The sequence below is a fragment of the Dysidea avara genome, chromosome 12 (assembly GCF_963678975.1).
Source record: "Dysidea avara chromosome 12, odDysAvar1.4, whole genome shotgun sequence".
NCBI classification, from domain to species: Eukaryota; Metazoa; Porifera; class Demospongiae; order Dictyoceratida; family Dysideidae; genus Dysidea; species Dysidea avara.
Genome location: NC_089283.1, coordinates 2,538,407 through 2,566,295, shown reverse-complemented (window position 1 = coordinate 2,566,295; position 27,889 = coordinate 2,538,407). Strand labels below are relative to the sequence as shown.

The 27,889-nt window shown below is 38.2% G+C and overlaps 1 protein-coding gene across 1 annotated transcript; it reads right to left on the bottom strand.

Moving 5' to 3' along the window:
• Positions 1-1,671: 1,671 nt before the first annotated feature.
• On the bottom strand, positions 1,672-27,295 carry LOC136240501 (epidermal growth factor receptor-like). The gene is made up of 24 exons (XM_066031488.1): positions 27,201-27,295; positions 9,841-9,915; positions 9,430-9,789; positions 9,300-9,377; positions 9,121-9,254; positions 8,930-9,071; positions 8,769-8,879; positions 8,587-8,698; positions 8,146-8,540; positions 5,033-5,195; positions 4,908-4,983; positions 4,013-4,857; positions 3,819-3,960; positions 3,708-3,764; positions 3,548-3,661; positions 3,398-3,496; positions 3,169-3,354; positions 3,048-3,111; positions 2,826-2,993; positions 2,629-2,775; positions 2,477-2,574; positions 2,167-2,319; positions 2,037-2,112; positions 1,672-1,991 (listed from the first exon to the last, which is right to left on the bottom strand). The coding sequence occupies exons 1-24, from the start codon at positions 27,265-27,267 to the stop codon at positions 1,765-1,767; spliced, it is 4,089 nt and encodes a 1,362-aa protein (XP_065887560.1). The 5' UTR covers positions 27,268-27,295; the 3' UTR covers positions 1,672-1,764.
• Positions 27,296-27,889: the final 594 nt, after the last annotated feature.

Genomic DNA, 27,889 nt, shown 5'->3' with positions numbered 1-27,889 from the left:
GTAATAATGATAATAACAATAGTGCTACTTAGTAGAACTTAATGATTGAAAAAGATAAGTATAGTAGCTCCTTGCCATGTTTAAATTGCTGTTTAAATACAAAACAATAACAGTAACAAATTATAATGGTAACACAACAATAGCATCAACTTTATAGTTTGACTTATTGCTAACAATTACTAATTTCATTTTTAGAACCTTACAATACAATAACTGTAACTAAAATGATACTGTTTTACAACTGTAATATTACTACCATGCCATCAGCTTGCACAGTAATTGTAATTGTAAATTTTGGATAGAGGCTGTAGCCTGTACATCCAAATCATACACACAATAAAGTAGCTATAGCCATTAAAAATCATACAATATATTACTATGGTGTCTGTCCAGCAGATTCTTAAATTGATTAGGGGGGTTGGAGTCAATCACTGATTGGGGTAAAGAATTCCAATCATTAATCACTCTAACTGAAAAGAAGGGTGATCTTGATAAACAATTTGTATGTGGCTTGAATAATTTCATGTTGTGTCCTCTTGTTGTTGTGATTGTGGAGATTGACAATAAGTTCTCTGTATTTATGTTATAGAAATTGTTGATAAGTTGGTACAAAAGTAGTAGATCTCCTCTAAGCCTTCGGTACTGCAAAGATGGTAAATTTAGATAGTGCAATCGATCATAATAAGACAAGTCAGGACAGGTGGTAATCATTCTAGTGGTTCTTCACTGTATAGCTTCTATCTTATGTTTATCCATCATATGACCCCCAAATTACATTATTATACTCAAGCAGTGGGTGCCCTAGGGATTTGTATAGTTTAAGCATAATATCTGAGTCCTTACATTCAAATACTTTAGAAATGAGACCTAAAATATGGTTCAGTAGTGGATCCAGACAATTGAAAAGAGTGCATAACTAAAACTTTTACCCCTATAGAGTTGTAGGTAAAAATCATGGTGACCCACACCACAGTTGAAGTTTACTATTAAAGACTTCTGTAGAAGGTTTGAAGTCTTAACAAACAGCTCCATAAGCTATAAAACTCTAGAATAGCTAAAACAATGCTTATTTTTAAAGGTGTGAATGTGTTACAGAAGGAATTGTGGTGATTTCATGATATTGTGAACCAACCTATAAGATTGGACCATTATAAATTGTGCAATATGTAATCTCATGTAAATGAAGTTAATTTTGACTTGGAACTATTCTGACTGTTGAATTGGAGTATATACACTTCTAGTTTGCTGACTGGCTTCTGGAAAGCCATTAAAACCACACCTTGTTAATTTTAGTCATGTGACACATGATGACACCAGTGGCTGGTCTGATACTGCCATAAATAAGAGTAATTAAATTTTCCAATGATTCAATATTTAGCCATAATACTCTATAGTGGATCACAAATGCACAATAATGCAGCTAAAGCTATTGTGTGCTTGCATGTATGTCTGTGTGTGTGGCTATTTGCAAAGAGAGGTGCTCATTAATTTCATTCTTTGCATGCAGCTTAAAATTAATGCTACTCCCTGCTTCAGATGAAAATATGAACATGTGTTGGTGTCTGAGCACACTTTTTTACAAAACAAATAACAATAATGCTATTGTTGACCATTTCATGCACCCTTGTACTGCCAGTGTGCATACATGTAATTAGACTATTTAATTGAGCTGTGTAGCTATTTGTTGCATATGAAAATACATACTATGCTATTGGATTACAGATCATATTGTGCATGGCAAAACTGTTACAGATTACTACATGGTTAGTTCTCTCGTGCCAATGAAGGTAACATGTCTTGTGTCACTGCGGTGTACTCTGAACAGTTCACTTCATGTCCATCAACTTGTTGATGACAAGGAACATTCATTTCAGGTAGTAAAGCATCCCTATCAATTGTTTGCCTGTCACCAGCAAATTCATTGGGTTCAGTATCATAATTTTCATCTTCTACTCTGTTCTGTCTGTTATCAATTTGCAACAGTATTTGAACTATAAAATGATGTGATGGTTTATTATTTAGTGCTAAGAAGTTACCATTTGTGGTGTGTTGATCCTTAACTTCTTCCTGACTGACTAAATTAGCTGCTTCATCACTTCCAAGTGCTTCATCCTATACAGAATAATGTTATACTATCACTACACACTGTACATTGATTTGCACTACCTCAGAGAAGGCAAGTTCTGGTAGTGTGCTCAGTTCTGATGGATATCCATAGCCACTGACTGCTTCCCTTGAAAATGAGCTCTCATAATGACTTTTGCTTCTCCCTAATTTGACAGTAGGCAAGCCACTGTAGTTTTCCAATTGTTTATCAATCTGGAAGAAACACATTGATAATAAAAATGAAATATACGTAATGTGCGAAACATCACTAATTGGGTGTGTATGAAGTACAAAATATAGCAACAATGAGGTTGCCTTATTAAAACATCCAGTAGATATACACATCAGATCAACACATGTATTGTCTTACTACTGTGAGGACGTATCTGATTGGGTCAGTTAGAAAACCATTCATTATAATTTCTAAGTCTGTGAAGGACGGACGAGCATCAGGACTACCCTGCCAACCTACAATAATGGATCATGTGACAACATTGTACATGAGTATCATGATTAAATGACATTTTACTAGTACAGCATAGAGATCAAGCGTGCAAGTCTGGGGTTGCTTTAGTCTCTTCCCACTCTGCAAAGCACCAAATAGCTCACTTGGTGGTAAAGTTGGATAAGGAATGGCACCAAATGTGAGTATCTCCCATATTGTTACTCCTATGTATTAAGAACACAAGATAAACCAAACTGTTTATAAATTAGTTCACCATATGCCCACACATCAGATTTGTGAGTGAACACTCCATACCCAAGAGATTCTGGTGCTAGCCATCTGAATGGCAGCATACCACCTGCTGATTTATATGTTGTTTCTCCAACATCAAGGATCCGTGTGAGACCAAAATCAGTGATCTTGACATGTTCTGGTCCTTGAACTACAAATAAACTTATTATCCTTGTGGCTAATCTTTACGCACATGTGTTCTTACCTAACACATTTCTGGCAGCTAAATCACGATGTACCATCCTTATGCTCTCCAGATATTTCATACCCTAAACATCACGTATATTATATGAGCTTCTTGAGTTATGGTGGTCTAGTGTATTTACCAAAGCAATTTGAACTGCAAATGTCAGTAGTGTTCTTGCATTGAACTGTGAGTCATACTTTCTCAAATGATCATGTAGTGATCCAAATGGCACAAACTCAGACACAAGCATTATTCTTGTTCCAAGACACACACAAAACAGTCGTACGACATATTCACTATCAATGGAGGCCATAGTGACTCCTTCCTATATGACAGTTTATAACACATTACAAATGTAACAGACTAACCTGCAGTAATTCATTTTGAGACTGAGCAGATGTACCTTCCTTCATTACTTTAATAGCCACAGTATACTTGTGAGTATCTCCCTCAGGTTTCCAGCAACCCTGTAAAATATTTTGCATTTAATACAAACATTAATTCACCAGATGATGAACTTTATAAACAGTTCCAAAGGCTCCACTTCCAAGTTCTTTTCCTATTTCCAGTGCAGTCTCTGAGACTACAATAAGCCGTGTTTGATTGGGGGCTGCTTTTGGAGGTTGTAATATCTACAGAGTTCAAACTTTACGCACCATTTAATAAGATGCACTCTACCTCTTCTACTTTCATGCCAGAAAATGGAGACCTTTCATACAGTGGATTTTCAGCTACCTAAAAACCAGATGACAGTTACAAAAGGTCACATAGGTATAGTCATTATGTTACCTGTTTGAGTGTAACTGGTAAAAAATAATATTTGTATAATTCCTTACTGGTTATGATAATAATTATTATGATACATGTTATCAGTACTAGTCCACCTAATGCACCTCCAATTATTGCACCCACTGGAGTTTCATCTTCACTCCTGTATTATATAGTGATTTAAAACTGATATATGTAACTATTCAATTACTTACACAATTGGAGCAATAGATACTTCTGGAATACATGTTTGATTTTCTTGTACTGCCATAAAGCCAGGATCACAGCAACCAAGCAGTGCCACATCATCATCATCTTCTGGTGGAATGATGATATATCCTGGAGGATTATTACATGATGTACAATTGGTGGACTCTGGACCAACACATTCTTCACAATTAGGATGACATTGATCACATGTTAAATTAAGCAAATTCTCATATTTGTTATCAGGACATCTTCCTAAAGCCCTACACTCAAATCTGTCACCATCACCCAAAAAGTTTTTCAGATTGTGACAAGCAATACATTCTTGTTGACTCCCACCAATACATCCATCACACTCTTCATGACATAATAGACAACGTTTGGCACTGACATATTCTCCATCTTCACAACTACCAACACAAATGGAACGACCTTGACTGTCTTCTCTTGATGCAAACACACATTGTGAACATTGATGGGCCTCGGGTCCACTACAAGATTGACAGTGTTCATGACAAGGATCACAAAATTGTGTTGGGAATGGAAATGGTTCAACAGGATCAAATGGAAGATTTAAAAATGTTCTGTCAATACAACCGTCATCTAGTAGACACCTAACTTGACGTAAACTTTCATTTCTCAACACATGATAACAACGATTACATCCACCATCTTCTAAACTATCACTAGGACCAGTACATCCAGTTTGTGGCACACACACACTGTTACAAGGGAGACAGAAGTTAGTGTCATTAGGATAGGTACCTAATGGACACTGTGAAACACAAGTGATAATATTGCCAGCAGTGGGAAGAGCAAAATTCTTACATTGACCAAAACAGTCACTAGGTGCCTGTAATATATGACACAAGCTAATGAAACATTATTGTGTAATGAACTTACTGGACCAGAACAGGCATCATTACACTCTTCATGACACACTTCACATGTCATTGTAGAGTTGTCAACATACAAGAATCTTATACAAAGCAAAAGATGATTTAAGCCTTTACAAGATGCTCACTTACAGGGCTGGGAATTGTAGTCTAGTGGACTCACAAGAGTCAACACAGATACGTTCAGCTCCATTCCTGTACAGGTAAACTTTACACACTACACAGTCAGTATCAGCTGGACCCCAACACCGATATGTCTCATTACACTGGCTGTGACATGACATTCCTGCAGCAACTATGAAGACACCAAACCTTTTCAAAACAAATTTTAACATGATATTGTGCTTATTATTATTATTAGCACTTTACAGTGACCAGCACTGAAGATCTGACAGCAACATGTGCCGCAGCCTTAGGATTACCTAACCTAATTTCAGGGACTTAGACCTAATGAGTTGACCACTTATGCATATGCACACTATCTACAGTGATGGATTAAAGATTGCTATGCATTTTAAGTCTTGTCATGCATACAGTAACAATGGATGGGTTATGGATCACGGTTTTTGGCTATTTGTATTGCCTACATTCTGTATAAGGATCACTACATTGTGTATCAGTGGTAGATTTAGAAATTCTCAGAGGGGTTTCAAGTTTGGGATATTCCTACATGGACATTAATGAAAGTCACTCAACAGGTGTGCGAACTCCAACTAGGGGGGTCTGGAGGCATGCCCCAACAGGACAATTTTGCAAAAATTAGCCTTTTGAGATTTAATTTGGTAAACTTTTGATTAAATAAACACATGAATTACTGCATGGTGTTATTTTATTATCCAACTTTAGCAGTGGAAATTCAAAAGGCTGATATTCAGACAGCAAAGTAACCTCCCACCAGATTATTTTGACATTCTAGCCCTATTTTGTGCTGAACTAGTTGAATAAACATTGTAAGTGTTGATGCATGTTGAAAGAAAGCTCATTATTTAATACCAGTCTGTAGAAGTTAGTCTCGTACCCAGACCACTTTTCCCCTTTTGTATTTGGGTGGGAGGAAAAAGCGGTCTGTAACAGCCACCAGGTGCATGAAACACAGTTTTACTTTGTTCATGGCTTGTTTGCAGCCCTTCAAACAATCTCCCCTTTTTTCCCCACCCAAATACAAAAGGGAAAAAAGCGGTCTGGGTACAAGACTATCTAGAATTGGCAGTTATGAAGCTGCATGATATGCAATGTTTGATTATGCAATAATCCAGAATCCTCTCTACTCTGACCAAAATGTCATTTACCAACACTTTTGTATAGAAAACAACCTCTGTAATCTGACACCTCTGTACTCCATAATCTGACACAAAATGTGATTCCCTAGACTTGGAAATACATTGTTTTCAACCTTTGTAATCCGACAGAGAATAACAGCAGCATTAAAAACAATTACAGAAAATAATTTTTAAGCAGCCAAAGCATTTAATTGGTTAACAATAATAGTAAAAGTTGTAATACTTGCAAATTCTAAAAATTAGTTCATGTTAAAAACATTTTGTGATCATTTCACCTGTAATTTACTGCATAATCCGACATAATTCTAGACATTGTACAACATTGGATTACAGAGGTGATTTGATAATCCAACAACCTCTTTAATCCAGCAAAATTTATGGCTCCCATTGAGTGTCGGATTAGAGAAGTTTGACTGTAGTATGGTTTTGGAGAATTATTCAGAATAATTATCCAGACTTTCAAAAACAGGGGTTCTACTCTGGATGGCATCAAATAATTAACTAGGTCGTAAGCTATTGTTATAGCGAACATGAATTGCACACTTAGCTGTTGGTGTCTACTAGTTTCATGCTCCGTAAACTCAGTGATTTCAGGCTTGCACCATATTTTCAGCTGAAACCATTGCAATTCCCTGTATCTACCACTGTATATGGCAGTAAAGTATGCATTTGTTCATGAAAAAATCATTGACCAGAAACCATCTTCACAATACCTAAGAAAATTCAGTAGGACTTTTACAAGCTAGCTAGTAGCTAATGATTACAATAAAAGAGCGAATCGAAGATTATCACCTTAACTGCAAATTAATTCCAATACAATTAGCAATAAACAAGAGTGGGAATATTTATATATTAACTTCTGGTTATCCCCTTGTTTAAACCTTTTATTATAACGACCCCTACTACATAGTTTGAGTTTTTCTAACACTTGTTTGTGAACTTTTGTAGCATAATTTATCATTAGTGAACTCACTGCATTAAAGAAAAGAATGGTGCCAGATGTATGTATGAGGCAGTAATCATGATACAACATGTCAACCGTTTTTACATGTCATCTGTTTTTACACCGTTTTTACACTTTTACAACCGTTTTTATACTTTTCAACCATTTTTACACTTGTACTGCTTCAGTGCTATACAAAAGATTTTTGCATTACACTACAAGAAAAACTTATAATTTTGCACTAATTATTCTTAGAACTCATCCGATTATTCCAGAACATTCCCCAATTCTTTCCACTACCTATTATTCCCAAAATTATTCCGGCATAATAGACGCATCCCTACATGTGCCCCTATACCAAATACTAATAAGCAACTATTTCCCATATTTTCGACTATTGTTGTGCAGCAGAGAATGATTTGTGAAGCTAACCTACAACCATTCTGCTTACTTTGACTGTTAGATTTATGGTTGAAAATCATTGAACAGTTTTGAACACAATGCCATTGTTTGAACACAAAGCCATTGTTGCACTACAATGAATTGACACCTTGTGCATTTCTACATGTCTGTATGTATAAAACAAAAATATATGTACATCAATAGTTGAAAGTTATGCATATGAACATCATAACTGAATAAAGTGCATGTGTGACTGCATATAGTAAAAACCGAAGATTAAACACACCTAATTTTTGAAGAAAAACTGATTTTAATCACTGATTACAACCACGTGAAACAGATATAGGGTACACAATGAACACTAGTTCCATGACAAAGGATTGAACATAACTTGATAATATTAAAAAGCTTTTCTAAATATACATGTAGCATACAGGATTTAAAATCTAAACATATTCAAAATGTGCATAAGCTTCCATTTTTACTCTATGCAGTCACATGTATGGCCTCTTCATCTACTATGTACTTACAGGTGCCAACAGTGAATTATAGACAGCCTTTGAATTTAATATACCGTTTCCAATTATGTTACCAGCAACACTAACACTTAATTCACTTACCACATTCACTGTAAGGCCTCACTGCTGAAGCACCATCATATAAAATTGTCAGGTTAGGTGATGTTATGTAATACTCCAACAATCCAATATAACACAAGGTAGGATTGTTGACTACATAAACACCTAATTCTGATATTTCCACAAGTTTGGAGAAATGTATTTGTGTCAGACTGATGGTCAGAGAGATACTGGAGGCTGGATTGTTGTCACTGATGATCACAGAGTCAAGATAAGTGTCTTGTAAAGCAGTTTCCCCCTCAAATCCTCCAATGTACATGAGGTTAGGAAGGTAGTCAAACACTTCCTCTCCCCAAAAGCTTATAGTTAGTCGGCCTAAGATCACCTCAATATGGGATAAATCTTCTTTTACTTGCATTAAATTGGTATTTTGTTCACTACAAAATATCTCTCTATAGATATACTATAAACTTGATTACTCACATGAATTGTTCGTAAGTATTCAAATCAAAAGTGAGGTCACCATTAACAATAGTACATCCAGAGAATGTCTGAACTGCTGCAGGTAATAACGCTCCATCTACTCCTCGACAAACTGTTGGTACATATATACAGTATGCACAGAGATTAAATTGCAAAGTACATGCAAATACAGTATAATTAACCTCTTCTTCCCACACACACTCCATTTGGACATGGCTCACAAACACGTCCCACTGTCTGGAAACCTGGTTGACACTCACTTACACAAAATGTTCCTTGTTCAAAGCGAGTACCTGTGAAATACTACCAGTACTATCACTGATACATTGTACATAGCACTTACTAGGACATGACTCTACACAGAGTGAACCAGAATGAAATTTGAAATTAGTGGTATTCTCAAATGATTCAGTTTCTGGATTGTATACTTCTCTTGGAGGACAGTTAGTTACACAAGTACCACTGTTGTTAAAATTGTCACAGGCCTGCAAGAATTAACTATGTACTATGAATTACTCATGCAACATTTCTCACAGTACACTGGTTATCATTAGGTCCCACACAACCAGCTGCACATTCTCTACTACAACACTGAGGATTCCCTGTAATGTTCATGTAACACCTCCTAGTTGAACAGTCTTCAAAACAAGTGCCAAAATTCTTTGTCACTATAGAACAGGATAATTACAATATTAAAGATATGAGCTTCTTACAAGTTTGACACAATCCTGAGTTCCAACAATATTGGTACTCACAGTGTGAACAGTCACTAGCAATTATGTCTGTACTGCCTAAATGAAAATATCATTACACCATACACTGTTATGTACAAGCTTGATTTACTAGAACAATGATCATTTCCTACGTCTTGATATTGACTGTTAGGGTCAGTAAGAATATCCTCCCACAGGACACCTCTGTGATTACAAGAGCTAACAGTCACAATGTACACATCTCCTAATGTGATCTCTGTCAGTTTTGGTAGGTACACTGGTGCTGTCACATTAAAAGTAAGCAATGCTGGATTTCCTGCAGGATGCAGTAAATATTCAAACAGGTTACGTCCTCTGATCAATCGTAAATTTGGCAGTGTTATATTGTCAGTAACATTGATGTTCTGAATAATTAATGTGTCACCAATTTCCTCCACACTAGATAAGAATTCAAAATCTGTAGAATTATAAGTCTCATTCATTGGTCTCTCTAAAATGTTTACACTTCCATCAACCACCCTACACCCACAATACTCATTACTCATAGCTTCTAAGAATCTTTCCTTTGATTGATCATTAGCAACAGTTTCTCGTAGTCTGAGACCATCACAAAAATCTAAATCAAAATTATCACAACATATATCATACATAATTATACTGCAGTACTACCATACTGTAGAGTAGAGTTAGCAATTCCATTAGTTTTTTTCTTATATTCAAACCTTTTCTATTATAATCACATAGTGATTTAATTTGCCATACATTAGTCTCAATAGTAGGAGTGCAATTAATCCCAAATCGCATGGCCTTGTTTCTGTAATTGCACTGTAAAGTAGCCAATAAAATAGCAGGATAACAGAAGCCTTTTAAGTACAACAAGAAAGTGATATAATGTATAGCCAATCAAATAAGCTGATAATAGAAGCCTTTTACGTGCAACATATGTAGACATTTTGAGTAGCCAATCAGAATTGCTGACACATGAAGTCTTTTAAGTGCAACAACAAATGATGTAATACAAAGAAGGATGATGCAATCACCTGGTAGAAGTTGATGGCCACATAGAACTTGATAGATGTGTACTACAAACCATGAAGGGTGGTCACTATGTGATTAGTAGGCAATCACACGCATTTTCGTGCAATTAAATAATTGTACTCAAATGTGTGTGATTACCTATACTTACTGAACCACAGGAAAGAATGACGGTGCCAAATGCACTTAGGAATGATTTTGAGCATGTCTTGCTGAACAGTTGAGAAAAGTTATTACCTGAATTGCATATACCTTTAGACATGCTGGTTCACCACCAATTGGCTATGTGGCCTAAGTACAGAGAATTAAATTTACAATTGAGGTGTTGTTTCTGCAATGCTGTTGTATTGATCCTTACTAGCCTAACTTTTTCTTGGGCTGTAACAATTCAGTGTAGTGATGACATTGAGTGCAGCCATGTTCATATACATTATAGATCACAATGAAACATGGATATATGGCCAAGGCTGACCTGTATACCTAATCAACATTAATATCACCAATAGTGTAGCTACCAATGAGGCAACCAAGGTAGCTGGCTTGATAAAGATAAAGGCAGGAGTTCCTGCTAAAGCTGGGCTTAGAATTTAGTACTACAAGATCAAGACACTCTGATTGAGTAGCAGAGGCATAGTTAAGGGGGGCCAAGGAGAAATTCCCCCTATATATATATATATATATATATATTCAGCATTCCATTTGGTACCAGATGCTATCTTACCAACAGTTCTTTTATTCCAAACCAAGAATTCATAATCTGAGACATTAAATTTTATTTAATAAAATGTTAACTTTATTCATTAATCACTATGATAGCTATCCCACTAGAACCTGCAAAAAGCTGTGAAGCTTGTGAACCAGTGAGTGAGTAAGTTTACTCTTAAACTACCACCTATGCTGAATGCAGATAAAATCCTGGATTACTTAATCCACAGACAGCTTATACAAGTGTCTGAACTGCCTGGATTCCAAGAAACACTCTGCATGCAGTGTTGTTAAACAGTGCATGATGACTTCACATTTCATTAGTGGTCAATTCGTTAATCACTATTCTGCTAGTTGGCACAACTGTGAAAGAGGCAGATTTTTTAACTGATGTCTTAATTCTACAGCAGATTGAAGACCTTTATGTAGTTAAGTCACTGGTGTATAAAATAATACAAATAACAGCAGGGTTTTTGAACAAAATGCAGGCCAAGAAGAACAAGATTCAAAGCAACAATGTGTTGTGCCTGTCAAATAGTTTGTCTGTGGTGGTTGCAATGCAATGTAGCTAAAAACTTATGTTAGTTACACAGATATCACTTATAAAGAATTAATCAGTCAACATTAAGGATTTATTTGTACATAAATGCATATGATGAGCCTTTCGCTATATCCCATTTGAATAAGCTACTTATTGAATAGTTATTAATTTTCCCCATAAGTGCATAACAAGAGAGAAATATATTCATACTAGGAGAATATGTACCACACAGGATGCGATAGGTATGTGCATGACACTTCTAAGTCTTTTTTGCTAAATTTCTATCTATAAGGATTTATATATGTGACTGGGTCTGTGAAACCAGTCTTGTAGCCTTTCTGATTGCACATACTTAACAGCCCATATCTTGACTGGTGATATCAATTTGAAACCTGCCTTAAATCTAACACACTGCTTAAAAGTTTCAAGGTAATAGATTGATTAAATTGGGGGTTTTTAATTGGTCAAAGTTTCAAAGGCTATAAGACTAGTTTTTTTTGCAGAGCCATTCCTATATTATATTATATAGTTGCCCCTACTTGATTAAGAAGGACACTTTTATTATAAACAAAGTGACTGCATTTGGTAAGACTTTTTGACATGAAGATTTGACTTTCTGTATGTTCACAGACTTTAAGTAGTCGTTTCATAGGACCCTAAGAATGCACAGGAAATCCTGATCTTAGCTGTTGTGGCTCCTTATGCACATACTTAGGGTGTGTGTTGCTGGAGGTTCTAGGAGTGGAATTGCTTTTCTGTAAATTCAGTGGGGATGATTTGACTCCCTTTATGCTTGATTGTATCAGACAACACCAAGAAGATTATTTATATTCAAAAAATTAATTCTGTGCATACTACCAGGCCAATGCTGTAGCCACTGCTGTTTGTTGAAACCAGGCTACCAGATCTCCACTTAAACAGCTGGGTAGTGGAGCAATATAAGTCATGCAAGTTTAACAACACCAATTCAGCATAACTGGGCATTGAACCTGGAACCTTACAATTACGAGGCGAATGCTTCAGCCATCTATGAAACAGCATAGTCATGCCGTGAGTCAGCACAGGCAAATCAGTCTCCTGGGGCAAGACTAGTAACCCACATGAGGCTGTACTATGTCTCACATGTGGTCCCTCCTGGAGCTTCACCTACTATGCAAGACATGGAAAGTTGGCATTTGCTTCCCCAGTTTACACCATGTCCCCATTGATATTTCTGCTGGGTGAACTTCTTTGTGGTAGGCCTGTTAACACACCACTTTTTGCCCTGACCCTGACCATGTGGGCAGGATCAGGGATCCCTTGTGTTGAATTTGCACTCAAACAATGTGGCTTACACCATGTATACAGATTACACCATAGATATTATATACTATGTAGTCAGAGTTGGGGTAGTTACTTCAGAAATGTAACTAGTTACTAGTAACACATTACTTTTATCCCATGTAACTTAGTTACAGTTATAGTTACTTTTCAAAAGGTAACTAAGTACTCTAGTTACTAGTTACTTTCGTAGTATAAATTATGACTTGTTTTTAGCTTTTGTAACATGAATTTTGCTCAGATATGCATCATTAAGGGATGCAATACATATGTGCACTTAAAATAACAATTCTGTGGCTTTTTCTGGTCAGTTTTAATTATTGCTATGTCTGTTACTCAAGCTGAATCACAGAGAACATTACACAGAATCTGTCTACTTAATGTGGCTGTAGCATATATGGCACAAAAATTGAAGTGCTCTTGCTTTTAAAGCATAATTAATCAAGACACACGGTAGTGTGTCGTGCGGCCAAGAAAGCCGGCGACCACACTGTGAGTATTAATCAAGACACACGGTAGTGTGTCGTGCGGCCAAGAAAGCCGGCGACCACACCGTGAGTATATTTACAGGAAGAAAGAATCAAGACACACGGTAGTGTGTCGTGCGGCCAAGAAAGCCGGCAACCACACCGTGAGTATATTTACAGGTCAAGACACACGGTAGTGTGTCGTGCGGCCAAGAAAGCCGGCGACCACACCGTGAGTATATTTACAGGAAGAAAGAAAATATTTACAGGAAGAAAGAAAACAGCTTTTTCACGCATGCATAGCTCCATGGCCTCTTCTCCAAAGCACACTATTTTTGCATTATAGCTGTCCCCCAGGTAGGGTACGCCACACAGCAAATTAGATTAAATTCGCAACAGCCATTTGCGAGATATGGGCGTCCAAAATTTCGTTTTAATTTCTTCGTTTTTTTCTTCTTATGCCGTACGGGTGCTACGGGGGCTTCGATTTCTTTTCGCACACTTTGCAAAAATTGCTATAAAATGCAAACGTGTAACTCGATTGCCTCGATCTTTGGCACAAATTAAGAACGTGTAACGGTGCATGGATTCACGTACCAAGTTTGTTGTAAGTCTGAGTAGTATTCAAGGAGTTATGGACGTTTATTCACGTAAAAACAGATCAAACTTCTGTCACGGCTACAGGGTAAACCAAGCATAGAAATAACTTGAAAATTGGTGTGTAGATAGGCTGATCATCGTAGCAGTGCCTTTTGATAGTTTGAATAGCAATAGAGTTACAGCGACAAAGTTATAAAGCAAAAACTAAGCAAGTGTAAAATCGCGGGATCGAGATACTCTAATAGAGCAGTCACCACGGGGTAAAAAAGGTGTGCAAAAAATGTCGAAAAAAAACTTACCAGAGTTCGAACCAGGGGCCTCCATACCTAACACCTGCATCCTTAACCACTGAACCACTGCTACCTTGACTGATCGCCTCACTTAATTTCTGCTTTATAAATGAAATTTCTAGTTGAAATCTGCTTATAGTCAAACGTTTGTAATTTCATAGATCTACCAATAGAAGTTCTAGACTGTTCTAGAACATTCTATGTATGTTCTATTAGAAGTCCTCAAAAAAATGTGCACTCTATTAGAGTATTACAATAATATTATCAAATATTGAATTAAATCATGCAATGAAATACATTTATAAGTCTGTCTTCAATAATCATCATTGTATCTACATAGAAAAGAAGAAATGTGAGTAAAGACAAACCTCAAAGTCAGCCATAGGCTGGTTTTGGGGCCTTGTAAAGTATAAAAAGGAGTGAAATCCACACAAAAACAGCCAAGCTGTGAAAAATGGTGCGGCCTTAAAAAGCCTGGGTGAAAAAAGTTGTGAAATCAAAGGTGGCGGCCAAGAAATGGCTGCAATGATGTTAATGCTAAAAATTTTAATAATGGCTGTGTGCATTGTTAAAATTTATTAGCATTAACATCATTGCAGCCATTTCTTGGCCGCCACCTTTGATTTCACAACTTTTTTCACCTAGGCTTTTTAAGGCCGCACCATTTTTTCACAGCTTGGCTGTTTTTGTGTGGATTATAGTTACTGTAACAATGTAACTAATGTAACTATTGTACTTAGTTACTATTGTAACTTAGTTACTTTTCAAACAATTATTCCTAGTTACAAGTTACTAGTTACAAAGCAAATAACTAGTTATATTACTAGTTACTTTAAAAGTAATTAGTTACGTAACTTAGTTACAAAAGTAACTAGTTACCCCCAACTCTGTATGTAGTATATGTATATGATTACACACTGCAGAAGAGGATGGATCAGGTCCATGCTACTATCCATGCATGGCCCATCCACCTTCCTTGGGGGTGTTCACTTGCTTGGTCTGAATAAATCCCTTGTAATTGGGTTCCCCAACATCCCTTGGCTAAGTGAGTGGACATTTCCCATGGATATATGATTGGGGCAGGGATAAAGATCTTCGGACAGGAAGTCAAGAAGTCAAACAGTGTGTATGTGTGTGCATGTGTGCATGTCATTGTGAGTTATGCAGTGATGTGTAATGGATGTATTATTGCTTCTGTGCTTTTTAACTTACAATTCTGCACTACTTTTGAAGATTGGCATTGACAGCACTTTTGTTATTCCCATGGGTGTACATTGGCTGGGGATTTTGTAGGGCTAAATCTTGTTTGATACCATCAGTGAAAGTTTGTTGATGGTGCTGCGCTTTATGCCTAATCACATGATGGCTTTCAAGAAATCAACGTCTTCTTTTATGAGGTTGGGGTTTTAGGGTATGGTGTACATCTTGGCACACTATTTAGGTGCTCCCAGCAATTGATTGGTGTAATATGACCAATTTTGGACCAGCCAAAATGCAGGAGCCTACTTAGACTGACAATTATTTTTGTAAGAGCCAGACTGAGAATGATGCTTATTTGCATGGGATCACAGTGTCTGAGCTGATTGGGCTCACAAAACTGAAGAAATTTCTAACCAGCAAGATGTATCTCTGCAATTCTATGTCTACCAATAGTCCCACATTACAAGCAATCAGCAGGATTAAATGCACCCACCCTAGTATTAAAATCTCCCACCATCACAAGGGTGCCACCCTGAGCAATATCATCCAATGTATCCTGCAACTGTTGGAGGAGCTTTGATAGTCAGATCATAGACACAAAATAATAGCCACAAAAGTTTCATCATATCTCCACCATTGACAAGTACACATATGCAGACACCACATGCATACAGACACAAGCACACACAGACATGCACTGCATTGCTAACTGTACAGAATACGTATATACAATGCAAACAAAATGCCATATGGTAGAATCAGCAACTAGCAGCTGGTGCTGCTGGTCATAACACCTCATTACAAATGTGGAACTGTAATCTTATAACAGTACACCGTAGTTGTTTTGGGCTCAATCAACTACCACCTTCAATTCAGTGTGATTGTTTAGTGTGAGTTTGTGAGAATGTGTGATAGATAGTTGTGCAAGGTGTTTGCATGTGGCGTGTAATGCATAGTACATAAGTAGTTTATATGCTTACTAGTATGTGTATATGTCTATAGGGTGCATGGTAACGCGTACACACTGTCACAGTCATAAATACCTAGTAACTAGTGACCATCACTGCTTTCTGTGGCAAATTTCAGTGATCATCAGTGTCGCCATTGCCATAAAAAGTAGTGACAGTTACTAGGCTGTTTTACTGTGTAGCTGGTAAGCACTACGTAGTATATGACACCCCACAATTTCATCCACAACTTTAATGGATTTATAAGTATATACACAGTTTTAATGCCTTGAACTGATTGAATCATATACATGATTGATGCTATGCGTACAACTGTTGATATATAAACCTTTGGGACAGTATACAGGGGCATAGCTAGCCAGAAGGTGATGGAGGGACAGGTATGCCCCCATGAAACACTCAAAATCATTCATGCTTGCAAGAAAGGCTAACAACCCAATGATGGGCTAGCCAGCATACGGTGTTGTATTATTACAGCTTAGGCGACTCCAAATAAATTTTCTGTTTCCTGTCCTGGACTCAGGCATATTTGCATGCGGGTGGGCGGTCCATTTTCATTATAAGATTGGCTAGCTTTTCAAACCATTATTTGCCTGGCACAGCCAAAAACAGGGCCGCCCAGAGAAATTAAGGGGCCCAGGGCAAAGAGTTAAAGTGGGGCCCTTCACCCAAGTTGTAAGGTGAAGACCAAAAAAAAAAAAAAAAAAAGGTCACAACCTGCTGGCAATGGCAATAACTACCCAGCACCAACCATATCTCCTTATCTATAAGCTTGCTACACTGCTCCTCTGAAGAATACTGTGACTGCTCTATTAGAGTATTTAGATCTGACTGCTCTATTAGAGTATATCGATCTTTTAAACAGGTATTCAGGGGGGCCCTTCATGGGGCCTCCTGGGGCCCCTTTCAGGCTGGGGCCCGGGGCAAAATGCCCCAGTTGTCCCCCCCTGTGGGCGGCCCTGGCCAAAAAGGCTGCATAAAAGCATGCTTAAGCTTGTTCCTTCCTTTGTAAGTTGCAAAAATAACACAAACGTGAAGTCTGTGCTGACTTGATAGCACTGCTGACACGTGAGCTGACACTGTTTCAAGACAGCTTTTACTGAGCCTATCAGTATGCAAGAATAACCGGAAAATAATGGAAAAATACGGAATAATGGAATATTTAGAGCTGGCAGTAACCAGATGCGGGCGGTGGACGGGAAACAGAGAATTTATTTGGAGTGGCCTTATATAACTAGCTATGTAACTATTTCAGTACTGATTGCTATCAATCAGCTATCAATGGAGGTATATTCGTCGAGCATAATCACACGTGCCACAATTGTACTCCAACAAATTCATCCACAATACGGTAGAACTATATTGTGAATATTTTAGTGTAAATACAATGTATCACAGTTTACTTACGCTAGCCACAGCCTGTGTTGCAGTCCTAACACACTGACAGTATAACGTGTTCACTCACTTCAGCCAGTAAAATTCAAATGCCATGTATTGCACGAAATCCCAGTTCATAACCTGTCTTGGCAGAACTTTTGAGCTTGTGATGGATCTACCTGACTGACAAAGTAAAAAAAAAAAAAAAATTGGCATGCTACTGCACTGCCATACAAAGATCCAGTGTGATCGACTCGAGAAAATAAACTTGGTAAGTTACATTTAACACTTTATCGCCTCGTAATGTACTTGTCAATTTCATGCCCCACCCCCCGGGCGTCAGGTGGGGATTTGACATTGCTTTTTGCCCCCACCCCTGGGGCAATTGACAGTTGTCCAATTCACTGACCGATTTTTGGTAGTTGCATTTCTAAACAATAAAATTGCACTCGCTATAATTTTACTAGCTACAGGTGTATACCAGGCTATTACTGGTCGCATGCATGAAGTATACGCTTAGTCAACCTTGAGGTGTTGTCAAATCCCCTACTATGGGGGTGGGGACATAGTGGGGATTTGACAGCCGCTTTTGCCCCAGTAGTGGGGAATTTGACACCACGATTTGTCAAATCCCCTGTATTCCCCCACCCTCTCCGGGAGTGGGGGGGGGGGGGGGGGGGGCATGAAATTGACAAGTGCATAAGCAGTAGGTTTGTAGTGTCATCTGCCTGGTCTCCTTTAAGTGTCACTTGTGAGCAGTGTTGGGCAAGTTACTTTGTAAAAGTAACTAGTTACATATTACTTGCGACAGAACTATTTAGTTACAGTTACATATTACCCCAAAAATAAAGTAGCTATAATAATATTACATATTATATTACTTTGTGTCCACAGCTTTAAGCTGTCACGTGTGAAACTACCACCTTATCACGTGCCATAATGGCGTTGTTGGGAAATGTGCAAATCTTGGTTATAAGTAAGAAGCTGGTGAATAAGCTTCATTCAGTAGGCTTCATTACTTCGTTGTGGCTAGGCGTTACTCAGTGGATTACCAACGAAATTAGTAACTTCGTTACTTGTAGTAATAATATTAGACTCGTTACAGTAACTATATTACTTAGGTAGCGCGTTACATTTGTTAGTAAAGTAACTTGAGTTATATCACCGGTTTTTATAGCGTATTCCGTTATATTACTTAGTTACCACAAAGTAATAATATTACATAGCTAACGCGTTACTCCCAACACTGCTTGTGAGTTGCGACTCCTGCGAGCCCAGTCACTTCGAACTGGTTCCTCGAGTTACTTATCTTGTTAGGTTCGAAAAAAGCTCTATCACGTGAGTAGCTAATTTAGGCCTATAATTTTTGTCCAGTGGATTCACGAACGAGTTGAATGTTGCGTGCACATTCACTAGCAACTCCTGGTGATACCACGTAGTAGTGTGCACATAATTTATAGTATAGTCATTTGCGTCTCAGTTACTGGTAAGCTTGTGACGGAGGTAAAAAACAACAACACTTAGTTATGGGGGGAGGGGGGAAAAATTAGGCTACGCCTCTGACAGTATATAATATACTTTGGTGTGTGGTCTGCATGTGGTTAGACCCTTATAGTGTTGAGTTCAAAACCAATTTTATCCGGTGTATGTCAAGTTTGATCATAATTATGTACTGCTCCAAGAAACAGTTTTATTAACAGTAGCTAGCTTGGTATGTCTTGAGGTTGTATTGTGCGTACCATGTTTCTAGCAATGACTGACTTGATTCATAGATACTACGGACTATATTATGTAGAACAACTTTCCTATCCTAGTTCATGCATTAGGCCACTCCAAATAAATTCTCTGTCTTCTGTCCACTGCTCCGCATCTGGTTACTGTCAACTCTAAAATTATTCCGTATTCTTCAATTATTTTCCGGTTATTCTTTTTATTTTTTTTTATTTTTTTGCATACTGACAGACTCAATAAAAACTATCTTGAAACAGTGTCAGTTCACATGTCAGCAGTGCTATCGTATGTCAGCACAGACTTCACGTTTGTGCTATTTTGCGACCTTAAAAAGGAAAAAAAAGCTTAAGCATACTTTTATGCAGCTTTTTATGGTTGTGCCAGGCTGTCATGGATAGGGTCCGCAATCCGAAAAATCAACTTCTACAAATCAACCCCCCTACCATTGTGGGATGTTCATTGTAGTATCCCATTGCTTGATCCACCATGAAACCGGAGGCACGATTGTTGTCTTCACAGAAATATCATTTTCAGTATCTCACAAGATGCAAGATTTATTTTTAAAATTTCGTGCTCAACACAAAGGACCGGATGAAACTTGCTACTTAGCCAAATCGTATCCAGAGTTGTTGTAGTTGAAAACTACGCACAGAAATAAGTAAATGGTTTGCTGGGTGCCCGGCACAGGGTTGCTTTCTTTGAAAAAACAGACAAAGAAATACGAAGTTTCGAATTCAAACTGCCCTACCACCCAGGGCAAGAGAAGCCAACTCTTCCTCATAGTGTTTCGATACGGTTGGGTGCATAGTCTGTCTATGCTGTTAGTTTGGAAAAGATCTGAGACTTCTCACCATCTGGGTGACGAGCGTAAAAATTTTTGCAGCATCAAAGAATTGTGTTGCGAATTCTACCCATTTCCAGCGCTTCTGCAGCCACAACAATCACCAATTATAGACTAAAACTATGGCAAAAGATGTCCCTGAACGTTTGGTAACAGTGGTTGTCAATTACTATTTCATCCACAGCTTCCACGCCTCGCTCTAAGCTATGCATCAAGGGAGGCAGCAAAATCGTCCAAATTTGACTTCACCTCTAACGCTCCACAGCAGTTTCAAATCTTCACTAGATCACCCTAGATCACCATTATGCTGCAAAACATCCCAAAGCAAACCGAAAAATGCACAAAATCTTTCATTTTTTATTCGAGCTGGGTGGAGCTCCTGGTGAGCTGCTGGTATACTGCATCATATGAAATCACAGAAACATCAACTACTACTACTACCAAACGTTTTGAACCATCATTTATCATCATTCTAAACAAAATTAAGTGACCAGTGTGGCATCAGAAGTACTGGAAAGCACTTTGGTACCATTGAGAGAATCCCTTGAAATGACGCACGAAAATTTTGACGTTCTTCACCCAGATGGTGAGAAGTCTCAGATCCTTTCCAAACTAACAGCATAGACAGACTATGCATCCAACCTTATCACATCACTATGAGGAAGAGTTGGCTTTTCTTGTCTTGGCTGGTAGGGCAGTTTGAATTCGAAAATTTGTGTTTCGTTTTCTGCTTTTTGAGAGAAAGCAACCCTGTGCCGGGAACCCAGTGAATCATTTGCTTATTACTGTGCGTACTTTTTAACTACATTAACTCTAGATAATATCTAGCTAAGCAGCAAGTTCTATCCTGTTCTTTGTGTGGAGCCCGAAATTTTAAAAAGAATTTTTTCATCTCACGAAATACTAAAATCGATAGTTCTGTGAAGACAACAACCGTGCCTCCGGTTTCATGGCGGATCTAGCAATGGGATACTACAATGAACATCCCACAATGGTAGGGGGATCGATTTGTGAAAGTTGATTTTTCGGATTGCGGACCCTATCATGGAAACAATAATTACGACGATTCTAATTAATGCCCATCAATTGAACATGTGATTAAATTATTTGTTGGTGATATTGATAAGGACGTGTCTTATATCAAACAGTACTAAGTAAGGATCCGGGTGGATTTGGCGCGCGCCTCAAATTTCAATCCCTCAAAAATCATCCTAGAAATATCTCACGCAGCAAATAAACCTTTTACTAAAGAGTCCTCAAGTTTCTAACTTTATTTCTAGCGTTATATATCAGAAAACGACTAGAAAAGTGCTGGAATTTTATTTCTAAAAAATCGCTAAAACAGAAATTTTCGTCTGCCTGCCAGCCTGCCTGCCAGCCAGCCAGCCTGACCACATTCGCAAGGCTACAGGCCAAACGAAGCAGCGAAGGATCACCATTCTTTGCCGCAATATTTAACTCGCTGCTGGGATGTGCCTTTTCGGGTTCCGACGAGTGTCTGCCTTCTGCGCTTTGCCTTTCCTTTTATCTTCAATTACGGATCGTCTTCTTCTTTTCCAGTCACGGAGGCGTTAATAATTCGTATCGACACTTTCCTTAGAGCAGCCGTATTCGGACGCCACAAAACTAATAACGGATTCCGTACTGTAAGGGCAAGTAGATGCCTGTATAGCAACACTTGCAAAGCGATCAAACAGCCTAGCGAAGTAAGCGCAATAATAACACACTGCCACGCCCTTATCAATCAGAGCGCGCGCTCGTACTTAACGATCAGTGGACCACGCCCATTATTAATGGTCCAGCTGTAACTAATTGTAGAAAACAAGATATAGAAACCCTGCATGCCTTTCACTTTAGTACTTGAGCAGCTTGCATAAAGCAAGCAGCAAGATCGAGATACTCTAATAGAGCAGTCAGTGCCAAAGATCAATAATAGCTATATACCTATACCAAAAAAAGTTAACAAACTAGTGAATTAAAAAAATTGTTAATTTAGAAATGGAAGTAGGGATCAAGCGATAAAAACTACTGAAACAAGTGATTTGAATGATGGCAACTATTACAACATAGCTTTGTGGGGAAATTCCTACTTTGGCATTGAACATATATGGTGAGGTGGTGAGATGCCAATGTAAGGATTTCCCCACAAAGCTATGTTGTAATAGTTGCCATCATTCAAATCACTTGTTTCAGTAGTTTTTATCGCTTGATCCCTACTTCCATTTCTAAATTAACAATTTTTTTAATTCACTATAATATAGATCCTTGTAAGATTTTTTAGTGTTTCATCATGTATAGGTGTAGTGCTGTCTTTTTCTAATGCTGCTCTGTACAATCTGAACAGGTTAGCTACATAGCTAATATCAAGAGTAGCTAAATAATAGAGCTACTTCAAGAAAATCTAAAAGCATGTTTTTGCAGCTGAAATGGCCTCAGATGCCATTCAAAAATTTTCCGGGGGAGGGATCATGCCCCTGCCTTCAGCAGCTGCATATGCAGTGCCCCAGCTGTGCCCTACCAATAGGGAAAGTCTAATTGAGTAAATGATTGCAGCCCTGTGCTGCATATCAGTGAAACTATATAAAGGTTGTAGAGCAGTTAGAGCTATAAGGTTTAGCTGCATGCACTGATCCACATCAACATCTTGCAGCTTGGTACATTATTATTATTATTGGTAATACTGTGCAGACCTCTATTAGAGTATAGTGCACAGGTTACAACATACATACAAGTATACAAATTAAATAATTGCTAGTTTTTGTTTGAACTGATCAATATCATTGGAGTCAATCACATTTTGGGGTAGATCATTCCAGATTTTGATTGCCGAAGGGAAAAAGGAGTATATATAAGAATCAATCCGTGTCATTGGTTGCATAAATCTCATATTATGACCTCTGGTACTATGTACAGTGGATATGGGTGTCAGAAACGGATTTACTGGTATGTCAACAAGGTGGTTAATTATTTTAAACATCATTATGGCTTTCAGTTCATCTCTGCATCGCGCAAGTGTAGGCCAATTAAGGTCTGTAAGCATTTGCGTGACACTAGCGTAACGGGAGTAGTTGCTGGTCACAAATCTAGCTGCTTGTCGTTGTGTTCTCTCAATCATATCAATATCCCTCTTAGTATGAGGTGCCCAGACAACAGTTGCATACTCTATAATTGGCTTAACCATTGCTTCGTACAACCTATCTTTAATTGTTGGACAATTGTGGAGGCTACGCTGAAGAAAACCTTTAGTTCCGTTAGCCTTGGAAGTTATTTGTTTTATGTGTTCTGACCAGGATAGATTTTGGCTTATTGTTACACCAAAGTATTTGGCATGGTTGACTTCCTTGATTGGTTTATTTTGAATATTATACTGAGCTAGTATTGTGTGTTTCTTATTAGCTATCCTAAGAAATTCGCATTTTTGTGGGTTAAACACCATTTTCCAATCATCTGCCCATTTTCTCAGTGTATCTAAATCCTTCTGCAACTGATTGCAGTCCTGTTCTGTGCGAATGGTGGCATAAAGTAACACATCGTCAGCGTATAACTTGATTTTGGATGATATGTTATTTGGTAAATCATTTATGAAACAGAGAAATAAAAGCAGAGCAAGGACAGTACCTTGAGGAACACCAGAGGTAACTGCTGTTAAGTGGCTCTGTTGACCTTCAACCACCACACACTGAGATCTCTGCAGTACAAAGTCTTTAATCCAGTCAAGTAAATTACCTCGGATACCGTAATGGTGGAGTTTATGGAACAGGAGTTGATGGGACACTTTGTCGAATGCCTTTGAAAAATCTAGTAGTACGACTTCAGTTTGATCATTGTTATTTAAGCTTTTGGCAAAGTCATTGATTGTCAATAGTAGCTGAGTTTCACATGAGCGACCTAGTCTAAACCCATGTTGTTGATCACACAGAAGATTATATTTAGCAAAATTGGAGTAAATGTGTGAATACACAATGTGCTCTAACAGTTTTGAACAGATACATGTTAATGAAACAGGCCTATAATTGCTAGGAAGAGAACGATCACCCTTTTTAAAGAGTGGTACAATATTTGCCCTTTTCCAATCTAAAGGTTGTGAACATTGTTGTAATGAGGCTTGAAAAATGAAGGCTAAGGAGGGAGAAATAATTTCTCTAGTTTCTTTCAGTAGACGGGCTGGTATTCCATCAGGTCCACAAGCTTTGTGGATATCCAAAGATTGCAGCAGCTCAGAAACACCATTAGTGTCAACTATGATAGGGTTTATGTCCGGTGCAGATCGGACATGTAATTCTGGAGGAGTCTCTGTTGTAATTGGAATAAATACTGATGTAAAGTACTCATTGAGTGTTTGTGCTTTAACTAAGCTATCATTGATTACAACATCATTAACCTTTAATGGTGCCACACCACAGTGGTCTTTCTTTTGACTCTTGATGTAAGTCCAAAGCTTTTTTGACACAGAACCATTTGAATCAACTAGCCCTTCAATATAATCATTGTAAGCTTTACGACATTCCTGTTGAACTTTGTGTTTAAAACTATGATAAGTATCCCAGTGATGATTACAATTTGAGCGCCCGGCTAAGTTGTAAAGTCGTTGTTTTTTTACGAGATAAGCACTTAATGTGAGAGGTCACCCATGGTTGCTTTGTATTAGTGGAAGAAAGCTTAGATGGTACTTGAGCTAAGCACTTGAAGCACATTTGTTTGAATTCATTCCATAACACCTCCACTGGTGTGGACAAAGAGTATTTACTTAAAAAATCATCACTAAATTGACTTATGATTTCTTTTATAACTACCATATCTACTCTATGCCAAAGAAATGACTTCCTTTTGGTGGGCTGCTGGTGAGAGATTCAGTTAAAATAGCCTCATGGTCACTAATGCCTGCAACAGGATTGCAACTGTGTATAAGGGATGGTCTATTGGTAATGAACACATCTAGAGTATTGTGTCTTCTGGTAGGGAAATCGACTACTTGCGAGAAGCCATATTCCTGCACAAAATTAATCATAGTGTCACATACAGCAAGGGGGTATGCAGCACCATCTGTACAACCATTAACCCAATCAATGTTTGATAAATTGAGATCCCCAACCAGCCAGATAGGAGAGTTGGAATAAGTTGTTGTTAGGTTTGAAAAAAGGTCACATAAACTTTCAACACTACAAATATCTTTATTAGGAGGTCTGTAGAAAGAGCAGATAATCAATTTTTGGCTGTTTAACGTAATCTTACAAATTACTGCTTCAGAGTCATGGTCAAAACTTAATTCCTGACAGGTGATTGTATTGCGGCAAGCTAACAGTACTCCTCCATACCCATCAGATCTATCCTTCCTGAAAACATGATATCCTTCAGGGAAAAATTCACTGTTTATTAGTATTGGATTGAGATTTTCTTCCTTTGTTGCTGTGATAAGGACGTTTGGTTACAATAACTCCATTCTGAATTGTTAGGTTAGGTTCATTTGCAGCTTTTCTTCGTTTCAATTCTTCAACTAGTTGCTTGTGCTTAGCTCTTTGGTACTTCGTCATGTCTGCTGAGATGTAAACATTGTTAAACTCTTCATGGCGCCTCAGAAAATATGATCGTGCTGTGATAAATTCTTTGTCATCAACATCTTCAAGGGAAAGGAGTAGACTAGCGGTCTATGTTTGTTTTCGATTTGTCTACCAAGCCATCTATGTGAGACTACATCAGCATCCAGCTTAAAAACTGTACTGCAAATGTCAGTGAAGCGCTTCTTGTCATCTGATGTTTCAGGAAGATTATAAACAATCAAATTACACTTTCTACGCTCCCTGTCAGCTAATTCATCAGCAATGTCTTGTGCAGAAGAATCAGGTCATGGTACTGAATGAGACTGAATTGAAGCACTATTGATGGTTTCTGATGTGGTGGTTATCTGTTGCTTTAGGTTGTTGTTTGAGCTGCAAAGGTCATCAATTTTGGCAGAAACCTCTTTTACAGTTTCATTGAGCTTTGCTTCAACCTTTTCAAGTCTCGAAGTAAGTTCATTTTGGACGTTAACAACTTTCACAGATTCGAAAATCATTTGCTTGAACCGTGATTGGCAGGAGTTTAGCTTATAATTACAGAGGTAAGCTATGTTTCCAACACTTGAAGTAAGCGACACTAATAATTTGTAATGATCTGCACTAATCCCATCACATTCAGCATGTAGCTACCCATATGCTACAGAGATCACACTGGACCGCCTGACCTTGGGCCACTTTCTGTGCAACGCTGGGTACAGTGCCCACAAATATCACCTTAGAGATTTGTTAACACTCCTTTTTCTGGCGAATCATCAGGTCTCTTTCTCTTCACTTGCCCTGCAGGTGTCTTTTGTAAGGACTCGGCAGGTGTCTGGGGCGATTGTGAAGTCTCCATAGCACGTTCACTGCTACCGAACGGTATGTGACAGTTTCAGCGGGTGACCACGGGTTCAGTTCTTCTCTGTAGCAAATCGTTAACCTGAATGTAGAGAGAATCACCCGGCGGGTTGATAGGAAGATGAGCTTATTCGAATCAAGGACGCGAGAAGGAAAGTCGCAAACCACTCGCATCAGCAATTTTTATTTTATTTGACATAGCTACATGTAGGTGCTAATGAACCATTAGACCTCTATATAAATGTAGCTACTAATGAGCTACTCACAAGGGTCTGTAATATTGTGTGATTGTACATCCTATGCAATCAGCTGTGCTCTGCCTAGTAATTAAGAATAAAGAATAGTCCGAAGGCTTGCATGCAAGGAGTTAGACACTCAATTGACACTAAATACTAATTAAATACATGCAGACCATTACTGTCTAATGTGCTTACCTCTTTCGGAGCAACTAGTAGTAGATTGAATGACGATAGCGATCAGCAGTGAAAATGAGCCAATCATCTCCTCAATAAAGGTGTCGACAGTAAACTTTTATGGCAGCATGGGTGGGTGGGGCACATTACGGTTACGGTATAAATCAGTGCGCGTCCATAATCACGTGAAATTTTAATTAGGCTACCTGTATAAGAAGGCGGTGAAAACAGGGCGGCCAAGAAAGCCTAGTCTCGCGAAGCCAGACCGTCTGTTTCTCCTATGAGATTGTACTTTGAGCGCTTAAAATCTCTAATCGATAATTTGATATTGCCGGCTAGGCGCCGTGGCCACGGAGGCCTTGAACTCAGTACTGAAAACAGTCTGCATGCGAGACTATACTAGCCGCTCCACGCAGAGCCAAAGATCCTTTATACACCTATGACAGAGCAATGTTTAACAAAAGGTCGAGATGTACTCTAATGGAGTATGCAGTCAACCTCTAATAGAGCAATCAACCACTATAGCTGCACCACTCAGCCTGCTTTTATCTCCTCCTGTGCTTCATGTGCTGGGGTGGCTGCTGCTGCTGGAGAGGTTGCCAAGGATGAGAAGCATTTGGCAGCTGTGGAGAAGGTGGGGTCAGATTTCATTCCATTAGTTGTGGAAACATTTGGAGTTTCGACAACTTTTGCTCTAAAAACTTTACAGA